The sequence below is a fragment of the Passer domesticus genome, chromosome 2, assembly GCF_036417665.1.
Source record: "Passer domesticus isolate bPasDom1 chromosome 2, bPasDom1.hap1, whole genome shotgun sequence".
In the NCBI taxonomy this organism is placed as follows: domain Eukaryota; kingdom Metazoa; phylum Chordata; class Aves; order Passeriformes; family Passeridae; genus Passer; species Passer domesticus.
The window spans coordinates 68,637,271-68,655,711 of record NC_087475.1 but is presented as its reverse complement, the minus strand read 5'-3'; the positions used below and the strand labels follow the sequence as shown (position 1 = coordinate 68,655,711).

The 18,441-nt window shown below is 41.4% G+C and overlaps 1 protein-coding gene across 9 annotated transcripts in view; it reads right to left on the bottom strand.

Annotated features, from left to right (window-relative positions):
- Positions 1-18,441, bottom strand: part of STARD13 (StAR related lipid transfer domain containing 13) — a 293,148-nt gene that overhangs the window by 23,006 nt on the left and 251,701 nt on the right. For all 9 annotated transcript variants that reach the window (XM_064409024.1, XM_064409026.1, XM_064409025.1 and 6 more), the window contains 3 exons: positions 12,706-12,777; positions 10,601-10,682; positions 3,561-3,624 (listed from right to left, as the gene is read on the bottom strand). In XM_064409024.1, the coding sequence (XP_064265094.1) occupies positions 3,561-3,624; positions 10,601-10,682; positions 12,706-12,777 (218 nt within the window). The remainder of the gene's footprint in view (positions 1-3,560; positions 3,625-10,600; positions 10,683-12,705; positions 12,778-18,441) is intronic.

Sequence of the window (18,441 nt, the reverse complement as noted above, 5' to 3'; positions counted from 1 at the left end):
AAGTTTCGATGGTGAAGTTATCTCCAATCTTTGACTAGATCTTTGCTGGCCTGCCTAATTGAAAAATGTAAACCAAATTTTACAAGAGCACCCAAAACCTTAAATAACGTGAAACCTCAAAAGCTGGAGATTGGGATCAGTAGCGTGCCAGGTCTCACTGATGCCATAAACTTTTGCCAGTTTATCACTCCAAGTCAGCCAGATGTTTTAGATCATGTCCAAACCATAAAATAAAATATAGCTGTGAAATTTTTGCATTTAGGCATTCCTCTTTCTTTTGTTAACGTTGAGGTGTGCAGTGCTCCTGTGAGTTTACAGGAATGAATGGAGATCCTCATTCTGTGGCTTGTTAAAGAGAAAAATTGGGCACCTAGTGAAGCATGAGGAAAGGGGCTAGAAAAGGCTAATACTGCTTTGGCCATTTTATCTGCAGGGAAGAAATGGCACATCAGACAGTTCTACCTTTGTTTTAACTCCACAGCTTGCTGTATGCATATGTGGACCAAAGGACTGCATAGCCTCAGGAGCTTAAAAATCCATTTATTGTGGTCTTAGTAGTGCCACAAGGTGGATATTTTAAAAACCGCAAGGGTACATACTTTTAAATATTTAGCAGTGGTAATTATATCTACAAAGCATACCAGTGCTGAAGCGTTGGTGGCACTAGCCAGCAGGATAAACATATTTTTAAAATTTGTTCTACATTGCAATATGCCAAAGGGACCTTAAAGAAGATTCTTGGCTGACACAAATCCCTGTAGCTGCACTGACATTACTGTATGAGCTGACAGGATTTAGCCTGTATTTTCTACAAGCTGGAATCGATTAAAGTAGCCAAAGTGGTAGAGACATTGCAAAAAACACCAAGAAGACAGCACAGAGCACAAGACAGAAATACAAATAAATTCAGTGGTAAATATACTTTAAATAAAAATTTGATGGGGTTTTTATTTTGTGGGGGTTTGTGTTTTTGTTCTGTTTGTTTGAGTTTTGTTTTTTTTGGGTTTGTTGTGTTTTTTGGTTTTTTGGGGTTTTTTTTTGACAAAGCAGAGATGAACCAAAATGGATATTGGTAGTAAACAAGTTTTGCCTCTAACCACAGCAAAGACAGGATTACATTCTGCCCAAGAATTACTTAGAAAATACGGAGGCTTTTCAGTGTCAAAATTTGCAGCTCAATTAAATAAAGGCTTAGTTTTGGGTTCTTTTTAATTGATAAAGAAACACGCTTGTGTTTCATCAGAAGCAAAATCAGGCAAATATGAAATGAAATATCTGGATGCTAAGATACTGCCATGGTGACTCACTACAAATTCAGCTGCACCATGAGTCCTATGACATACTGTGCTTTTCTTTTGATGAAATCAATAGAAATTCTGGAAGCCAGAAACATCCTGAATGACCCACTGTTCTTGTCAGATATCTGAGTGTCCTGACAAACAAAACTGTCCAAAAAAAAAAAAAAGAATGTTGAGAGCACTTAGCCCACCCACGTGTCACCAGCTAGGGGGACAGCGGATCAAGAGAAGGTCTGCAAGCAATGATTCATCTGACCCAGGCAGAGCAGACATTTTGGAGCAGTGACTGTATATTTCTACTGACCTGGGGTGAAATCAAGTGCACGGCTTTGGAGCATATTCAAAAGTCCAGTTAATACCATTATGTTTGGGAAGATGAGAAGGGGCAAGTTTCTTGAGGAGTGACTGGTAACATTTGCCAAAGAGAAAGAGGTTTTGATTCACAGATTTGTCACAGCTGATTTAAAATAGCACAGCTTTTTGACTGAGGGTGTACTTGCCTGAAATACAGAGGGATGCTAACAAAAGGCAAATAGTGGATTTATTTCCGGTGGAATTCTGCCACATTTTTCCAGCTGGGGGCAGGAATTCTCATAAATCGACAGCTGCAGAAGGCAGTTAATCCAAAGGCTAATCTCTGTCTGTCCAAATCGCTTACGGACATATTTGCAACACATACATGAGGATTTCTGTTTGCATCTTGATGAAGCCAAGGGAAGACAGCAGCCCACAGTGGGAATGGTCTGGGTGGGAGAGTGGGCAGCAGGGAACGCTCATGCTGAGCTGTCTTTCACAGGAGCCTTGCCTGGCAGCTTGCTTGGCCATATTTTGTTGAATCACTCAAGCAGCTGTGCTAGTCCTGTGCATACCTGTTATGCTGAGGCTCCAAAGCAGGCTGATTATGCATTTCATTGTTCAGATCACCATAGAGACTATTAGGAAGGCAGTATCCACAGCCAAAGATTTATTTAGTTTGGTGATCAATTTCAGACCCGGTTTCTGGCTTTTACACTTTCATTTATATTTCCTCCTGTCAGCAGGCTCTCCCTTCTCTTCTCTCACCCACATTCTCTTCTACTTTAAGTTGCTCTGTATCTGTGGACTAAAATCTTCTCCAACTCCTCTTTGTCTATGTTTTTCTGTGCTCAACTTCTCTGTGGTCTTGTGCAGGTATGGACCCAACTAGCTTCTGTCCCCATGAAAGAGTACCAACTAGGGCCATGTCTCTTCCACCATAAATTAGTGGTCATCTGCAAGGAGAGCCACTGAGGACTTCAGTCCATTCAGAACAGGGAGGAGTGGCAGCAAAAAATTAATGATGAACAAATATAACCAAAAAAAATCCCCTCTTTTAAACACAACATAGAACCCAAGACAAGAAAAACCCCTGATGCAGTGAAAAGATGTCCCTGCAGCTCCAGGGAATGGACAAAATAGAAGCTAAAGAGGCTAGTACACAAAGGAATAAGCAGATATGTGCCAAAGCAGGATATCTGGACATTAAAACCATCCTCTGTTAAGTTCCCTCAAACACTGAATAGTGTATGATGAGATTGAATTTGCAAAAACATAAAATTTCAGCTCTTGGAGTCAGTTTTTAAAAAGCACTAGGAAAACACTCTAGGAAGGAAAAACAGGAACCAAGATTTCTCAGAGCTGACAACTACCACTGTACAACACTCAAGGACTTTGGGGAATTTGTGACCAGGAAACCAAACATTCAACAGTTAATGCTGGACATGTTACAAAACTCTCAAAATCCACAGGCTGTTTCTGCAGCCCTCACTGAAACCCTTTATGCTCAGATAATTCCCATGTTACACAGAAGCTTGCAAGGATGACAGAGTTTATTTGCATATTCTTAACTGGGAAGAAGTCAGTACAAGAAACAAAGAAAAGCTGTTGTTTCCATCTGAGCAGCTTCCATTTTTTCTGAGCAGGATTTTCCACTGTGTACTCATATAGCACTGACAAACAAGCCAGTCTAATGAATCTTTACTGTCTTTTACCCACTAACTTTAATTGCACACATGTAGAGTTTAAGTACTGTGTGAGCCCTTCTAACACACGTAGTATTTACTCATAGTTTCTATTCTATTTATAATTTCAAGATTCAGCAATTCACATGTGTCCAGATAACACTGACATGCATGTTCAAAGTAAAATAAACTCAACTCACTTTTAAGAGCATTATTGAATTAAAGGCTAAATTGGGGTGGTCTTATCATAAAAGCCAGGGTATATTTACTGAAGTTCCCTTACCTTTTTTCTTTGGAAGTTCACATCGAGTTTCATTGAGGCGCACTTGTTCAGTGTGTTCAGTCGTCTACAGGGCAAAGCAAATTCAAAAGATTAGCAGCCTCTGACTAAAGGGCATGATTTTTTGCAAGTTCAAAACACGTTCTCTTATCTTACTGTAGGGTGCCAACCACATATAACAGCTTCAGAAAGGATAGTGGTCATCTATTCCAGCTACATGACCACTGCATGAAAAGGGACCCTTAGTTTCACTTTACTTGACAGCCAGGTTTGATAGATTGCTTTTTAATTCATAGACATTTCTGTACTCAGCAAAGGAAACAACTATAAACAAACACCTGTGATAGCTGGGGAAACAACAAGAGAAGGAGGTGAGTTGCCTTATGCAAAGACAACAAAAATGACTGTAACATAATTGGTCTAAAATGGGGATTTCAAAGCACTGATGAAAGACCAAACAAAAAACCAGCTGCAGTTCCTCACTTCTGGCAGTTGGCACTTTGAAAAAGTTGACATAAAGAACTTCTAGCTGCTGTTTAAAAGTTTCTCCAAAGCCAAGAGTTTCTTTTCTCCTATCTGTGGATCTTACACACAGGTTAACACACCCAACATATAAAAAATCTAACATTTTAAAATAAATATTTTTAGCTGTTTTTGACCATATTCATACTGATGTTACCAGAGTCTCTGTAAGGCTTCTGCTCCTTAAATCCAAGGCTATCCTGTGATGACAGTGAGTCGAAATGACAATCTGTGTGTATGTGTGTGTATGTGTGTGTTCATGTGCAAGGACAGCCAGAGGACAAGTAAACATGCCCTTTCAATAGAGAACCTCCTGTGGTAATGATAATTGATTTGGTTTTATTTATACATAAAGATCCTGATCCATGAAACCATCCAAATTCTAAAAGCAGAGGCTCAAAGTTAAATGTGTTTGACTTTGAAAATTTTCCATATCTAGGACTGAATTTCAAAATGAAGAGAAGCAGAGTAAGAGAGCCACATGCCCACAGCACTCCTCTGTTGGCTGCTTGCATCTCCTGTGTTTTTATAGCAAGACCTGTCTCTGTTGCTTTTGGGTTGCAGGGAGAGGCCTCCAATTTCCATTTGGAAATTTCAAATTAACATTTGAAATGCATGTGATAAGTTACAAGGACACATGAAAAAAAGTATCAGATCAATAATATAATCTCTCACATAAGAAGATTATGGCATTAACATATTCCTCTGCAGAACTTGTAATATTAGAATACCTTTCAGATTGCCACCAGTAACAAAGAACTGACCCACCAAATGTGGATCTTCCTTAAAAAAAAAATCCCTCTGAAAATATCACCTGCTCATTTGTAGATCAAATATTCCTCCCTAACTCAAGCCAATAAATCTGTTATGCCGCATCAAAAAAGTCCTGTGCTCGTGGTATTAATTTGGGTTTAATGTATGCACAAGCACACCCTGCATGCATGATAGCAATGTTGAAATAAATTCCAGGGTTTGTGGCTGTGTAGCTATATCTGCAGCCTTCTGCCCACAGATCTTCTTCTGGGATTACATCTATTATTGCAAAACTCCTCTTTTGCCCAAACACAGGATTTCTCAACCCAGAGTAGCATTTTCTTGGGGCCCTGGGGCTGAATAATGTTCTGTGCTTCATTTGAGCACAAAATGTTTAAATGTGTGTATTGATACCAATTCCAAGTATGCAGAGGCACATTTTCAAAGGACTCCAGCCCAGCCTTCTATCTCTGGGGACAGTTTCTTAGTGCTGAATATTGGCTAATATTGGAGTCCCTGCACCTCTTTGTCAGCTAGCCTGTGCAGAAGGGAAAAGTCTAGCTACATTTCCACACTTGCTCCACCAAAACCAAAACTATTTTTTACTGGGCACCAGGGAGTTTAACCCCAGGTTTTAAATTCACCCCTCTGCAAAACATTGTTATGTTTTTTGGGGCTCTTCCAGTGGAAGGATTTGCCAGTGAAATTAAAGAACTAATGATCATATTTGTGAGTTTGTCTGGTACTAACAGCTCAAATCAAAATCAGTCTTTTTCAGCTTCTTTCACTTTGTTGATGTGCCAGTGGTGGCAGAAAGCTTTTTTCATCAGTTTAAAGTTTTCAGATGACTGACAGTCAACTCCTAAGCAAGACATTTGAAAAGGAAAAAAACCCCAGAAGTTTCTGGCGACAAAGGCTGTCACCAATGTTCCAGCTGAAGTGAGAGGAGCACTACACATTTATGCCACTGCCTAAAAAACATGGCAAAAGAATGTTTGTTTGTAATGTTAACAAAACACAAAGTCTGGGCTTGAGAAAAGGCAGGGGAAAATGCATTAAATAAACACAAGAGAGGTGGCTATATAAAACCCAAATAATCTAGGATGCATTTGAAAGTGTATATAGAAATTTCTCCATTGTTCAGGGAAAGACTGGAAAACATGTATTTTTTCACAAAGCGTTTCAGTGATGTTAATTTTATTTCTTCTCCAGAGCATCAAAGGTGGCTTAAGATTTTGAAATAATTCTTAAAAAGCCAGCAGAGATTTCAGGTGCACAAACAGATGTTTCTGGTGCTATTTTAGATCCCCTGGAGTATCAAGCCTGGCCTTCAGCTGCTGCAGGTTACCTTGGTCCAGACAACCCATGGAAGTCTGGGCTCTCTGAGGAGATTTAAGATGGCCATAGACACAAGTCTTTAGGGCTCTAAATCCCAACCCCAGTGCTGTAATTGTTAACTCTTATGAGAGAAGTTCTTCAGAAACAGGAAATCTCCTCCTTTTGCATTCTTTACAGCACTGAGCAGTGTTTACAAATAAATACAAGCTTGTAGCTAGGCAGGCTCAGGCCAGCTGGAAAACCTTGTGGGGGACTTGTTGTCCTGCTTTAAGAGCAATCCAAGTAAAAGGGAGCAATCCAAGTGACAGAGAGACAGTTCTGAAATGAGTTTGAGTTCCAGGTGGATCCCTGGATCTGTTCTGCAGCTACTTTCAAGCAGGTGCTTTGGAATGCAGCCAGGGCCACAGGCCAGCAATGAAGGAAAGGTATCATGGGGAGGACAAGCATGGACAGTACAATGTCTCCTGCATCAGCAGATCAGCAAATGCCTTCCCTTATGGATTTTGACCAGGAAAACATGCTGTGTGGTTCTGTAAATGGCCCTCTGAGAGAACCACAACACTATTGCTTTGTTTTATTGTTATTCCTAAAAAAGTTTAGGTGCTACGTACACGTCTGTGCCTGGTTTCTTCTCATGCTGTCAGCTTTGGGAAGAGGACATCAAGCTCTTGATGCTGGGCTTTACTGAGGTCTTAACACTGAATAAGAGCCCTCCCAGCACGATTAGGGCTGGTGTGCCAGGCTGGCACTGGCATGGCCCTGTTCCACCACTTTTGTGCATGAAGAGAATATACTATTTTCTAGTCCTATCACCTTTGTATTGTGGCTGCTACTAAGGGAGTCACCTTGTAGGCTCCAGGCTCACATGAGATAAGTACTTTCTCCTGGAAGTCAGTGGGAGCCATTCTGCTGCCTCCAGAGCAGGGCTTTCCGTCCTTCATGTGGGGGGAATCAGGCTTATCCCCCAACAGCACCTAGAGCAAGATAACCTAGCAGATGGTACTGACTGCATCCATTGATTTGCATCCACCATTTCAGAACTTTGGTGAGAGGATGTCCCATCCCATACACCAGCCTTCACTTTGTTTACAAGCTGTCTGAGAGACAACAGCTATGGAAAAATAAAAAATGCATGGAAAAAAAGACTGCTTGGCACAGCTCAAATTTTAAGAGCTTGGTCTAGGGAACTATGTATCAGACTGTTATATACTTGTTCTTCATGTTCTTAGTCACTGTATTTACGTGAATACAAAAAGTACAACGTGGCTTGGCTTCTCCTTCTCACCTTCTTATCACAGCAGCCACAAGAGTTCCCAGAGCAGAGTTGGTTGCTGCTATTTTGGACGTGACACAGCTATAAAATTTTCATGCTCAATTATTGTTTTGGCAGGATGACAGCATTTGCCTGCAGATTGCCTGGCAATTCTCTATTGTTCATTACTCAATAAAATCTGAGTGGAATCTCTTGATAGATACGCCTCTAACCCAAAGGCCTCAAATTTGGTTTTTACTCTGCCAAATTTTCGAATTATGTTGTAAACAGCAGGAATGTTAGAATATCTCAAAAAGGTCACTGAAATCTTTTACAACAGGGAGTCTTAGACTTTCTGACTAAAATACTACCAGCTGCCTTAATAAAAGGTTCCTTCTCATTTGTGCCTCTCATTGTCTGGTATACTTCAATGCCATAAGAAAACTGAGTATAAAATGAGATTGAGAGTCTGATTTCAACCCACAAGAGCAGAGAAATTCAGTGTTTATGCTATTACTATTCAGAGCTAAAACTGCTCAAACTGATTATCCATGCTGGCATTTCAGCTTCAAAATTATCTTCCAAAAAGAAATGAGAAGCCCATTTTGTTCAGCACTATGAGCTGAATGCACTATTAGTCAGTGTGATGGCTTGGTCACGCATAGCTTTAAGGGCAGCTTTGAATGTTGGAAGAATGGAAGTTTGACTGCCAACCTGGGAATCTGCACACAGAAACAATAACCAGCCTTTTATGACTTTCTCATTTCTCAAAGTGCATCACAGCCTGCAGCTCTCACGTCATGCACCTTGCAGTAACACCACTGCAGAGCAAAGGAAGGACGGAGAACTGGCCACAGTGATCAGCTGAGCTGTGAGATATTCCATTGCACTGGAAAACTTGGAAGATGCTGGTTTGATAGCTCATGGAGTATCAAAGCTGGAACTGGGGGCAGCAGCTGACACTGTTCACTCTTTCTGATGAATCTGAATCTTGGCATTTGATACAATGGCTTTTTACAGCTCGCTTTCAGTGAAGGGTTTGAAGCTGCTGAGTTACATCCAATTAAATGTCTGCAATCTGAAAACATAAACTGTACATAATACTTGCATTTCTAATATTATAAGGAGCTATTATTTTTTAAGATCTAAGCTGTTTAAAAACTCCCAACAAAAATTCAAGCAAACAGGTATTGTCTTCTGAATAAAATAATTACAGAAGTAGTAGTTAGAGAGTAATAGACCCATTTATCTTTGAAGTGTGGAAATATCTGTGTCTATGCTTTTTTTCTATAGGTCTCATCATTGTCCCTTGATTTAGGCTAATGTAAAGTATTTTTTCCTGTGAGTGCATCTATCTAGCTGCTAGTTAATTTTCCAAACCCTCATATTTTAATAAAAGTGAAAAAAGCCCCAACCCAACCAAGTCTCTAGCTTCTCAGCTTGCAAAATAATCCTCATAAATATATCAGCATAGTGTAACTGTAGGTGTATCTGTGAGTCTACAGAGAAGCTGGAAGAGCAAGAGATAAGCTGTTCCCATTTTTAGCCGTGTAGGTGTTGGATGCCTGGTGACCATGACTGTAGCAACACCACTGCCAATTACTCCAGAGAAGAATGATTAGGGAGAATCACAGAGCTATGAAATTACTATCTCACTGTTTTCTCTCACAAGAAAGGGGCAGGAACAAACATCTTTCTTGCATTTTTAATGGTCCTTCAATTTTGTGGTAAAGGGCAGAGGGGAAGAGATCTCAATCTCCTATCTCTATCACTTTCCAGTTCCCAAACTGCAGCAAAGTATGTCTTCCATCATGCCAGACTGAAGCACGGGGAAGTACATATGTATGGGAAGGAGGTATCTCAGGTGTGTGTATCTCAGGCACAGCAATCTCTCTCAGCAAGCAGCACAGAACAGCAGTGGATCAGGTCTGCAATTAATTTGTTCTCAGGCATCTGTGAAAGAGATCACTGGAAAATCCAGGTCTTTGCTACTGATTTGCCTTCAGACACAAAGGCTATTACACAGAGAAAGAGAATATTCTGTTCCCCATAGCCACAATAGACAGAATGAGAAGCAACAGGTCTCGCTTGCAGCAGGGGAATTTTAGAAAAGCAGTCTGACAGCTATGCCCAGAGACGACCTGGATCTGCCAGGAAGGGGTGCATAGCCTGGGATGGAGACGTGGACTAGATGAAGTCTCTTCCAGCCCTATTTTTGGTGCTTCTCAGAAATCTTCTCTGCATTCCTCCACCACAAACTCATTAATCCTTACAGTCTACAGTATGATGTGAAACAGCATCTCCCAAAGCCATCTCTGTTGACTTTAGCCACAGTTGCAGAAAGGGAAATAGAGTCTTGTCCAATTATCTTGATGTTGGTGTTGTGAAAGTTTCCATAACATGTAATGAAGCCTGCTTGGTTAAGGGCCAGATGCTCCTTTGTCCTGACTTGAAGAGGAGAGGAGCAGAACCCAGCTTGAACTGAGCACAGGGGAGAGAAGAGGGGAACAATGTCTCTGCAATGTGGTTTTGCAAAACTGCCACAGAATTGCTGTGTCTTGAGTCCTGAGGGACAGGACTTGAGCAATGCAGTATGGTATATTCATCACAGAGTATAAAAAGCAAGATAAACAGCAAACACAGGACAGCTGGGAGGGGCAAAGCACTGATCAGTTGTAGCATCTGTACTACTGGGGGGTCTGTAGTACTGGGGCTGGTCCCACTTCTGTTGCTGGTGACAAATGAGAGTACCAAGGGAATCACATCAGTATGAAAACCATGCCTGCTGCCAGAGAAAAGGGCTTGCTGAATTCTCTGCAATTCTGCAATGAAGTTTCATCTTTTTTGCTGGACTTAGACATAAGAGTTATTAATGTGCAACTCAAATGTGACTCTCATTTATTCAGGGTTTGTTTGCACTACTGCTAGTTTTTAAAAAGAATCCATTTCAAATCCATTGGATTTGGGTCTTCTCAAATTATGTGATGCTTTCGGTGAGCGTAGTGGGTCTCCTACTGCAGCATCTTCTGTAAGAGAAATTAACTCAGAATGGTGGCATTATAGATCTCATCATTTAATGCACCTGGACAAGCACACACCTCAATTGCTGCTATGCCAACACTTAAAAATCATCTCATGCTTTTAAATTATCAGGAAAGAAACTTGGAGTGTTATTTACCTGCAAAGGGGTTCTACAAGGTCCTTGTCAAGAAAATCATGATCTTTCTTTACTGCAGCAATGTCAATGGGAAACTGGGAGTCTGTAAAAGGAGACACAGTATTAAGATGACCACTTGCTACTCAAGTGAAAACACATTGTCTACATTTAAATTGCTTTGCATGTGCTTGCTCACTGAAATCTAGTATGACCAATTTCACTCAGCTCTGGTTCCCTTCCAGCTGTATCTGTGACCCTTTCGACACCATATTGGGTTTTTTTCTGTTAGAGGTATAGCTGAACATCCACTGCATTAGAGTGATAGCAAAACTATTTCATTTTGGCTTTAAAAAATACTCCACTGTTAGCTGTTCATTTTAGCACCTAGCACAAAAGGACAAGATCAGGGAATTACCACCACACTTTGCATGAGCAACAAGGTTTTCCCTTCTCATTACAGTGGCTTAATGAGTTATTTGCTAGACAGACTTTGCCAAAGCCCCAGAAATGTTCTCTGCTTTTTGTTTTTAAAACAGGTCCAAATAACAATGATTTCAGACAGAGAGTTACTCAAATAACCCCCAAATAAAGAAAAAACCAAAATGCCAAACTGAATTATAATTCAAATTATTAGCTAAAAAGCCAGAATAGTATGCTGGAAGCTGACATTTGCAATGAAAAGTGACACAGCTCTGTAACAGTGGGACAGGTTCCAGTGCTGTGGCTGCTCTCCAGACTGCTCTGCCATGCTTAGGTACCTCAGCAGGATGCTGGGATACAGGAACTTCAGCCAGCATTTTCAGACACTTCTGCTCAACACTGACATAATAGATGCCTGTGAAAAGCACCTTGTTTTTGGAGACATAGACTGTCTAGAGCACATACTGACTGCATGGGAACCGCTGGAACCCAGCACAGGTTGTTTTTTGGAGAGAACATCCTTTTGAGTTAAGCAGGCAGCAGGCACCCCTTTCTCTGGTGCAGTCAGTATGTGACATACTCCGAATACAAGGCAGACACAAAAGTGCTGCTGGCTACCCTGGGACTGTGCTAGATACACATTTTGTCAGTTTTGGTCTGGCAGGCTTATTAGTCTTAGTTCCTTGCTGGATTTAACAGAGTCTACCTGCCTCCTGTGGAGCCACCTGAGCATCTCTGAGTGGTGCTCCTGCCCCCAGGCACCCGAGCAGCCCAACAGGACCTGAGCCCTGATGGAGCTCAGCTGGCCATGGGGGCATCCTCAGCATCCCACTCCCTGCCATCCTCAGCCCCACACGAGGGGAGGGTGGCATCCGAGCTGACTCCTGGCAGACTTGGCTCTGACCCATGAGGTTCCTTGGCCCTGGTTCCATGAGTGGATCTGTGCTGCCTGCAGACTCATGCTGACCCTGGAAGGGGTCCAGAGGTGTTTGGCAGAGATCCTGCTAATAAGCCCGAGTGGGCTCGAGCTTTGTGTCTCTGGCAGGGAGAACATGCACTTTGGGACAAACGAGGCTCAGCCACAGTTTCCCTCTCAGCATTGAGCTGGGGAGAGCAGGGAAAACCCAGCTCCAGTTCCCAAACTACTACAGAACACAGCAGCAGTGCAACCTCTTACCCTGCCCTCGGGGACACTGCTTCCCTGGGCATGAACTTAACACCCAGGAAGGGGACACCACCATTCAACTGAGGTAGCACTGAACTATCAGCTTTTCATTGCAATTGTGAAGTGCAGCTCAAATTATTCACTTTCAGTAACTCTGCAGAGTTTTCAGTCTTATTTTCGGCATGATTGAAATTTCCAATAACTTCTAGTGTCTTAATCTTATTTTAGGTACGATTCATAAAATTTTTAGAAAATAAACTAATGTTTTTAGATATTTTGTAGTTGTTTTTGTTAACCTTTGAGGTTTACATAAATTATGTCCCTACCCTCCCCGCCCTTTTTTTTTAACTTCCCATGGTTACAAGGGTAAGAATCTTACTTTTCTTTATGCACTGGTCTGACTCCAGCAGCTGAGGCTTTGTGAAGCATCCAGCCATGGCCATAACTCAGTCAAATGTGGAGTTGGCTGACTGCAAGCTCTCCTGGCGAGGACCCAGTGCACTTTCAGAACCACACAAAAAGAGGAGAAAGACCTACTTACCCTCATAGAACTGAGCATATTGGGGAAATCCAGCTGCACGTAACCAGTCACACGCTTCTTTTGCTTCGATTTCTGAGAAAAAAAGAGGAAAGAGAAAACAGTTCACACTTTGTTATTTTGAATTAGAAGTTCTTTCAATTACAAAGAAATAACAAAGAAATTTGGTAGTATCTATTTGCTGTTACAGTACAATCATCACTCTGAGTCCACTTTATAGCATTAGAAGAGAGTCCCTCTAAGAAACCTGCCTGTCTCCACAGGGCCCTGGGGTGCACAAAGCCACTTGCTGGCTGGGACGAGGCCAGCCATCTCCTTGCAGCAGAAGTTGTTCAGCCAGGTTTGTGGCTCTGTGATCTACCCTTCCCCAAGGGCAAGTTGCTGGCAAGAGGTGAAGGTGGAGCAGGGTGAAAACGGGATGACAGGAACAGGCACTGCATTCTTTCCTGTTCTGACATTTCTTGAGGAGCAGAATGCCACGTGAAATCCATGGAAATCTCTGACAGGAAAACACCAGTGCAGGTGTCATGATACCGAAGGGACAATTGCAGGGACATCTCTATTTTTACCAAGCTCCATGGGCTCACATTCTGCAAAGCAGCATGCTGGGTCCAGCTCTGCCCAGCACCTGTACTGCCTGCATGTGCAGCTGCTCCTGGACCAGATGGGGGAACAACTGAAAACAGAGGCTCATCCACACAGAGGTTTCAGAGCAAACCTGGGAAAAATCTCTTTGCTGTCCAAACCTAGATCAGGATCTACCACTTGAATGATTTTGGTTTACAGGATCAAAGTCAAAGCACATATCTGTACCTCTTACATTTGCAAAACACGAAGAAAGAGAGCTTGCAGGTGTTAAAGAAAGTAGACATTTTATGTTGCTTATTAATCAACTTGAATGAACCAGTCAAGGGTTTTGGCACATTTGTGGCTGTAAAATCTAGACAGACATAATACAAAACCTTAACTATAAAGCAAACAATGGAACTGGAAGAAGATGATCAGGCTTAGTTGATCTTCTGCGTATTTTGCCTTGCATGTGAAAAAAAATTCAGTTGTAAATCAGTTTTCTACTAAAATGCATTTTTATAGGTAAAACATGCTGTCGTGAACTTTTGCCCATGTAATTCTGTTCAGATCACTCATTATACCCTTAATGACTTTACCCACTGAAGCTCACTATAAAATCTGCTTTGAATATACTCTACAGTGTGTGACCTGCACACCTTTCTGATCCCCTAAAAAATGAATCACACCGGCAAATTTTGTAGCAGAAATCAAAATTCAGAATACGAGGTCTATGTATCAAAAGCTCAATATCCCAAAGACGATTAGGCAGCCAGGAACAGCTCCACAATGGTCACAATCATTAGCAGTGCTGAAAAGGATTTACCACCAGGTCTTCATTTGCTTTGACATTAGTTCATATCAAGGCCAAAAAATGGAGTATGAAAGTACATTCAGTTCTTGACACTGCACAAAAGAATAAGCAGCTTACATAAAACGTGGCTCTCACTACAGCACATCTGTGTGCTGAAAGCACATCTCTATTATGTTCCAGTTAGACTATTTCTATTAAATGCTTGGAAAAAAGACAAGTCTTTATACTTTTTTTCTTTTGCTTAATTCAATCTCATGAAACACAGACAAATCAATCCCATTTCAAAATGTATTTTACAACTCAGAACAGCTGTACGTACATTCTAGCTTCATCTGGCCTGGAAACACAACTGACAGAGGCTGTGGGTGATGGAAAATGCTACCATTTAATGCTCTTATACGCTTATCATATTTCAATATTTTTTCTGCAGTTGGCTGCTCAGAGGAGCTTGCTGAGAAATAATTCTTGCAGCCCAAACGAGATCTAAAAAATCTCAGGTTGCATTGGGTGAGTAATTATAGGGAATAACAAAGAAAGTAGATCTCGCTCTTCTCTGAGGTTTTGGTTTTAGTTTTTTTTGTAGTGTTTTTGGTTTGTTTTTCACTTCTTTTTGGTGAGCTTGTTTGCAGCACATTGTATTCAGTCAAATATCATTGACTGATTAGCTTCTGCCTTCAAAACTTTGACTTTTTATCCTCCGTGAAGGCATTTCTGGGGAGTGTTCTCATTTTCTGAATTACTACCTCAGCCTTGAATAAGATTTGCTAATCTTCCATGACACCGAGTTTCAAGACATGTATCAGTTCCCAGTTCTCTCCCATATCTCTCTTCCTGGTCTTATTCAGAGGACAGCAGGAGGAGAGAAGTGCACCATGCTGCTGGCACAGCCCAAAAGAGGACATTGCTCATACAAGTGTGTTCCTGCTGGCTAAGGGCACCTGTTCCACTCATTCCACCCTTATCCCTCCTACAGTTTAGGTGAAAAGGCACAACAAAGGATTCACTCCTCAGCAAACATCAAAGGTGATTTCTACTATTTTGCCCTGGGCATATAATCCAAGTGAATGCAATACAGATGCTTTTATTACTGCATACTGCAATGTTTGAACAATAATTTGACATGCTAAGTTTAGCCTTCTATTTTTGTGCCCATGTCCTAATATTTGCTTTTTCTTACTTTGTAGTGAAACATTAGTGAAGACTTCTTTGGGAAGAGATGTGCAGCACCAAAAATACCTTGGTGGAGGTGTCAATGGAGGGTGATAGAAATACTTTTAGCAGTGTTGTCCCAGTTCTGTTCCCATGTCCAGGCCAATACAGGGGTTTGATCCTGATTGCAGCAGATTCACTGTCTTGGTGCAACACTGAAGGACTTGGAAACCCACACGTGTCCACAGGTGGCACCAAGGCCGTTTGTCAACAGCTCAGAGAAGGGCTGTCATGGTGAGAAGAGTGATTCCAGAGAGGACATGGCTCAAGGCTGGCAGGAGGCACAGTTCCTCCAGCTCCTGCCAGAAGCACGTGAGCCACCACTGACGCCCAAGCAGCATCTCCCTTGGCAGGACCAAAAAGGCTGCATGCCCCAGCACACCTGATGGTGGGTTTGTCCTTATGCACTACTGTTCTTTCTGCTCTATGGCTGGAAAAAAAAATTAGGGATAATTTCCCTACTGCTTTCCACTGGCTTGGGCAGCAGTTAACAACAATCATTAATTATTAAAGCTACATAATAATTCAGTCCCAAATATTGACAACTGTCAGCATGTCTCACGAGAGTTGAATTCTAAGGAGTTCTTTCAATTTCTAGAGAAGCTTGGAAGCAAAAAAATTTCTCTTTTCCATTTCATTTTTCTACTGATAGTTATAATTCAGAGGAGAATGAGGAGAGATTCACTTAGGAAATGTGACAAGTATTCAGAGTACAGCTGGCTCTTGGCTTTCTGTCCATCTTTAGTATTAAACAGGTTTGAGCTTGTCTCCCACAAACCGTGTGGGTGGCTCTGGCTGTTCTGGGGCTGAAATGGAGACAGTTGTTTGTCATCTCTCCTGCTCTCCCAACACTTTCTCTGATTCTTCACAAACTGATTTGTTTCTCCCCAACGCCAGACAAACATTCTAGCAGCCAGCTGCCACTGAAGGGGACATCCTTGCCCTGCCTATCCAGCTCCAGCTGGCTGCTTCTGCTTTCCTTCGTGCCACACCAGCTCCTGGCTAAGCCTTCAGAGACCCAGCTCAAACCCTTAAGCTGGTAGAAAACTAACCCTCCAAAAGTGGGAAAGGTCTGCTGTTGGATTAGCAAACTGACTCAAATCTTCTAAGGTTTCTGTTTAATCTACGTTAGCTGTATTTTAACAAGCTCAAGAAAGTCAAACCAATGGAACAATTCTTCTCTCTTGAAAGGGCACAGGAGAACAAAAAAGTCTAAAAATCGAAAAAGTCTAAAAATCTAAAAAGTCTAAAAAGTCTAAAAAGTTGTTTGGTGCAAAGCTCTGCCAGGAGAAACTCATGTAAATGAATTAATTTTTAGGCTTGGAATCTTACCACCATCTACAAATATCAATGCTAAGACCTAGTTACTATAGCCTTTCCTTTTTTCTGTCTAGATATCAGTATTTCATCTTATTTCTGCCTTTCTGCCCTTGTCTCTGTCTCTTCTGTCCTCTGTTTTAGTGTTTCTCTCTTTTTTTTAAACTACATTTTTATTAAAAATGCAGACGTCCCTTTGCACAATGCAGTGAAAGATTTAGCAACTAGAATAAATAAGGTACATAATTACCCCATCTATTGTGTTTATGTCAGCTTTATGTGATAACCTTTATTGCTCATGTTCTGTAACAAATCACTGTTAATGTTCAGTTTAGTATTCCCACTGTATTGCTCACCACTAAAATCTAATCTAGTACATTCAGATAAAATATCTAGGAATGTTAGAGAAAATGATTAATCAATTAATTGGAAAGAAGTGCATTTGACTGTGAGCCACATCAGTGAGCAAGTGGTTAGTCTGGTTACATCAACTTTTGGTCCTTGTCTTACTCTTTCCTGCAAGAGGAGGAAAACTGTCGGGATGAGTTTGTGCTGCATCTTCCAGAAGAAAATTCTAGGCTACCTGGTATTCTAGGGACAGTTTGGAGGCTCAGCTCAACCCAGGGTGGTAAAATACCTTTTACTCTCAGGAACTGCTGCAGAACCCTATGAAAGGTAAACCAGAGAATATTCCTGGGGAGGAAACACTGATGGTGTCTTAGACCTGAGGCATGCTCCAGGCAGCTGTAGGCACCCAGACAACCTTGTGTCACATGTCCTGGTACAACTCTTGTGTCCCATGAACCTGTCAAGTCACCAACAAGCAATGCCACCACTCTGATGTCTCCCCAGAAGAGTGCTCATGAGGGAAGATGGGCTTTTTGGAAAAGTCCAGTTCAGGCTGAAGCTGTATGAGTGTAGCTCCAGCATGTTTCAGCTTCTCCTTGCAGCTCAGTCTGAGATGCTGCAATGGCTGCCATTACTCTCCTGGCTCTCTATCTCACAGTCTTTAGGCTATTTATCTATGTTACTCTTCTTATTTCAAAGATGGGGATATAAACCAGTTCAGAAGTACATAAACAAGTTAGAGGTGAGGTTGCTGGGAATTAGATGCCTGACACTTATCTGGCCATAAAAATAGGTTTATGCCTCTCCTCAGTTATCCTGAGAAATCTGGACAATCCAAATTCCAAATTTCTGATACTTTAAAATGCATCACTTTACCATCCCTCAGCTATGATGCACCACTAAAGGCTGATAGGCTTCCACTGAGTGGCATTTGCAAAGCTTCTTCAGAGCTCTGAAAATAGATTACAGTAAGGTGTAAGGGTGCTAAATTGGAAAGAACAAGAATATATTTGTAAATATGAGAAAAGATGACTTTTCAACGCATGTAGGAAATTCATGGCAAAACCAGAGATCATCTGTGAGCAACCTGGTCTAGTGAAAGGTGTCCCTGCCTACCCACTGCAGGGGGACTGTAACCTTAATGTCCCTTCCAACCAACGCCATTCTACGATTTTATGATTCCATGATCTACAGCTTGCAAAGAGCAGGATAATGCCTTAATTGCTGTATTATTATCTCACTTCACTAGTGCAAGCAGTTGGCATAGAGCATGGAAAAATTAGAAATTTGTCATATTCCCTAAGGAAAAATCCCTGTGCAATTTAATAAAGACAGATACAATTTTCAGTAACCTTTCATGCTTTTAGGTAGAGGCTTAATGATTTACCCCGTTCCCATCCACTCTGTAGGACTTTTCCAGAATAATTCCAATAATAACGCAACAGCAATTTTACCATCCAGCGTAAAATTACCATTTATAGTAC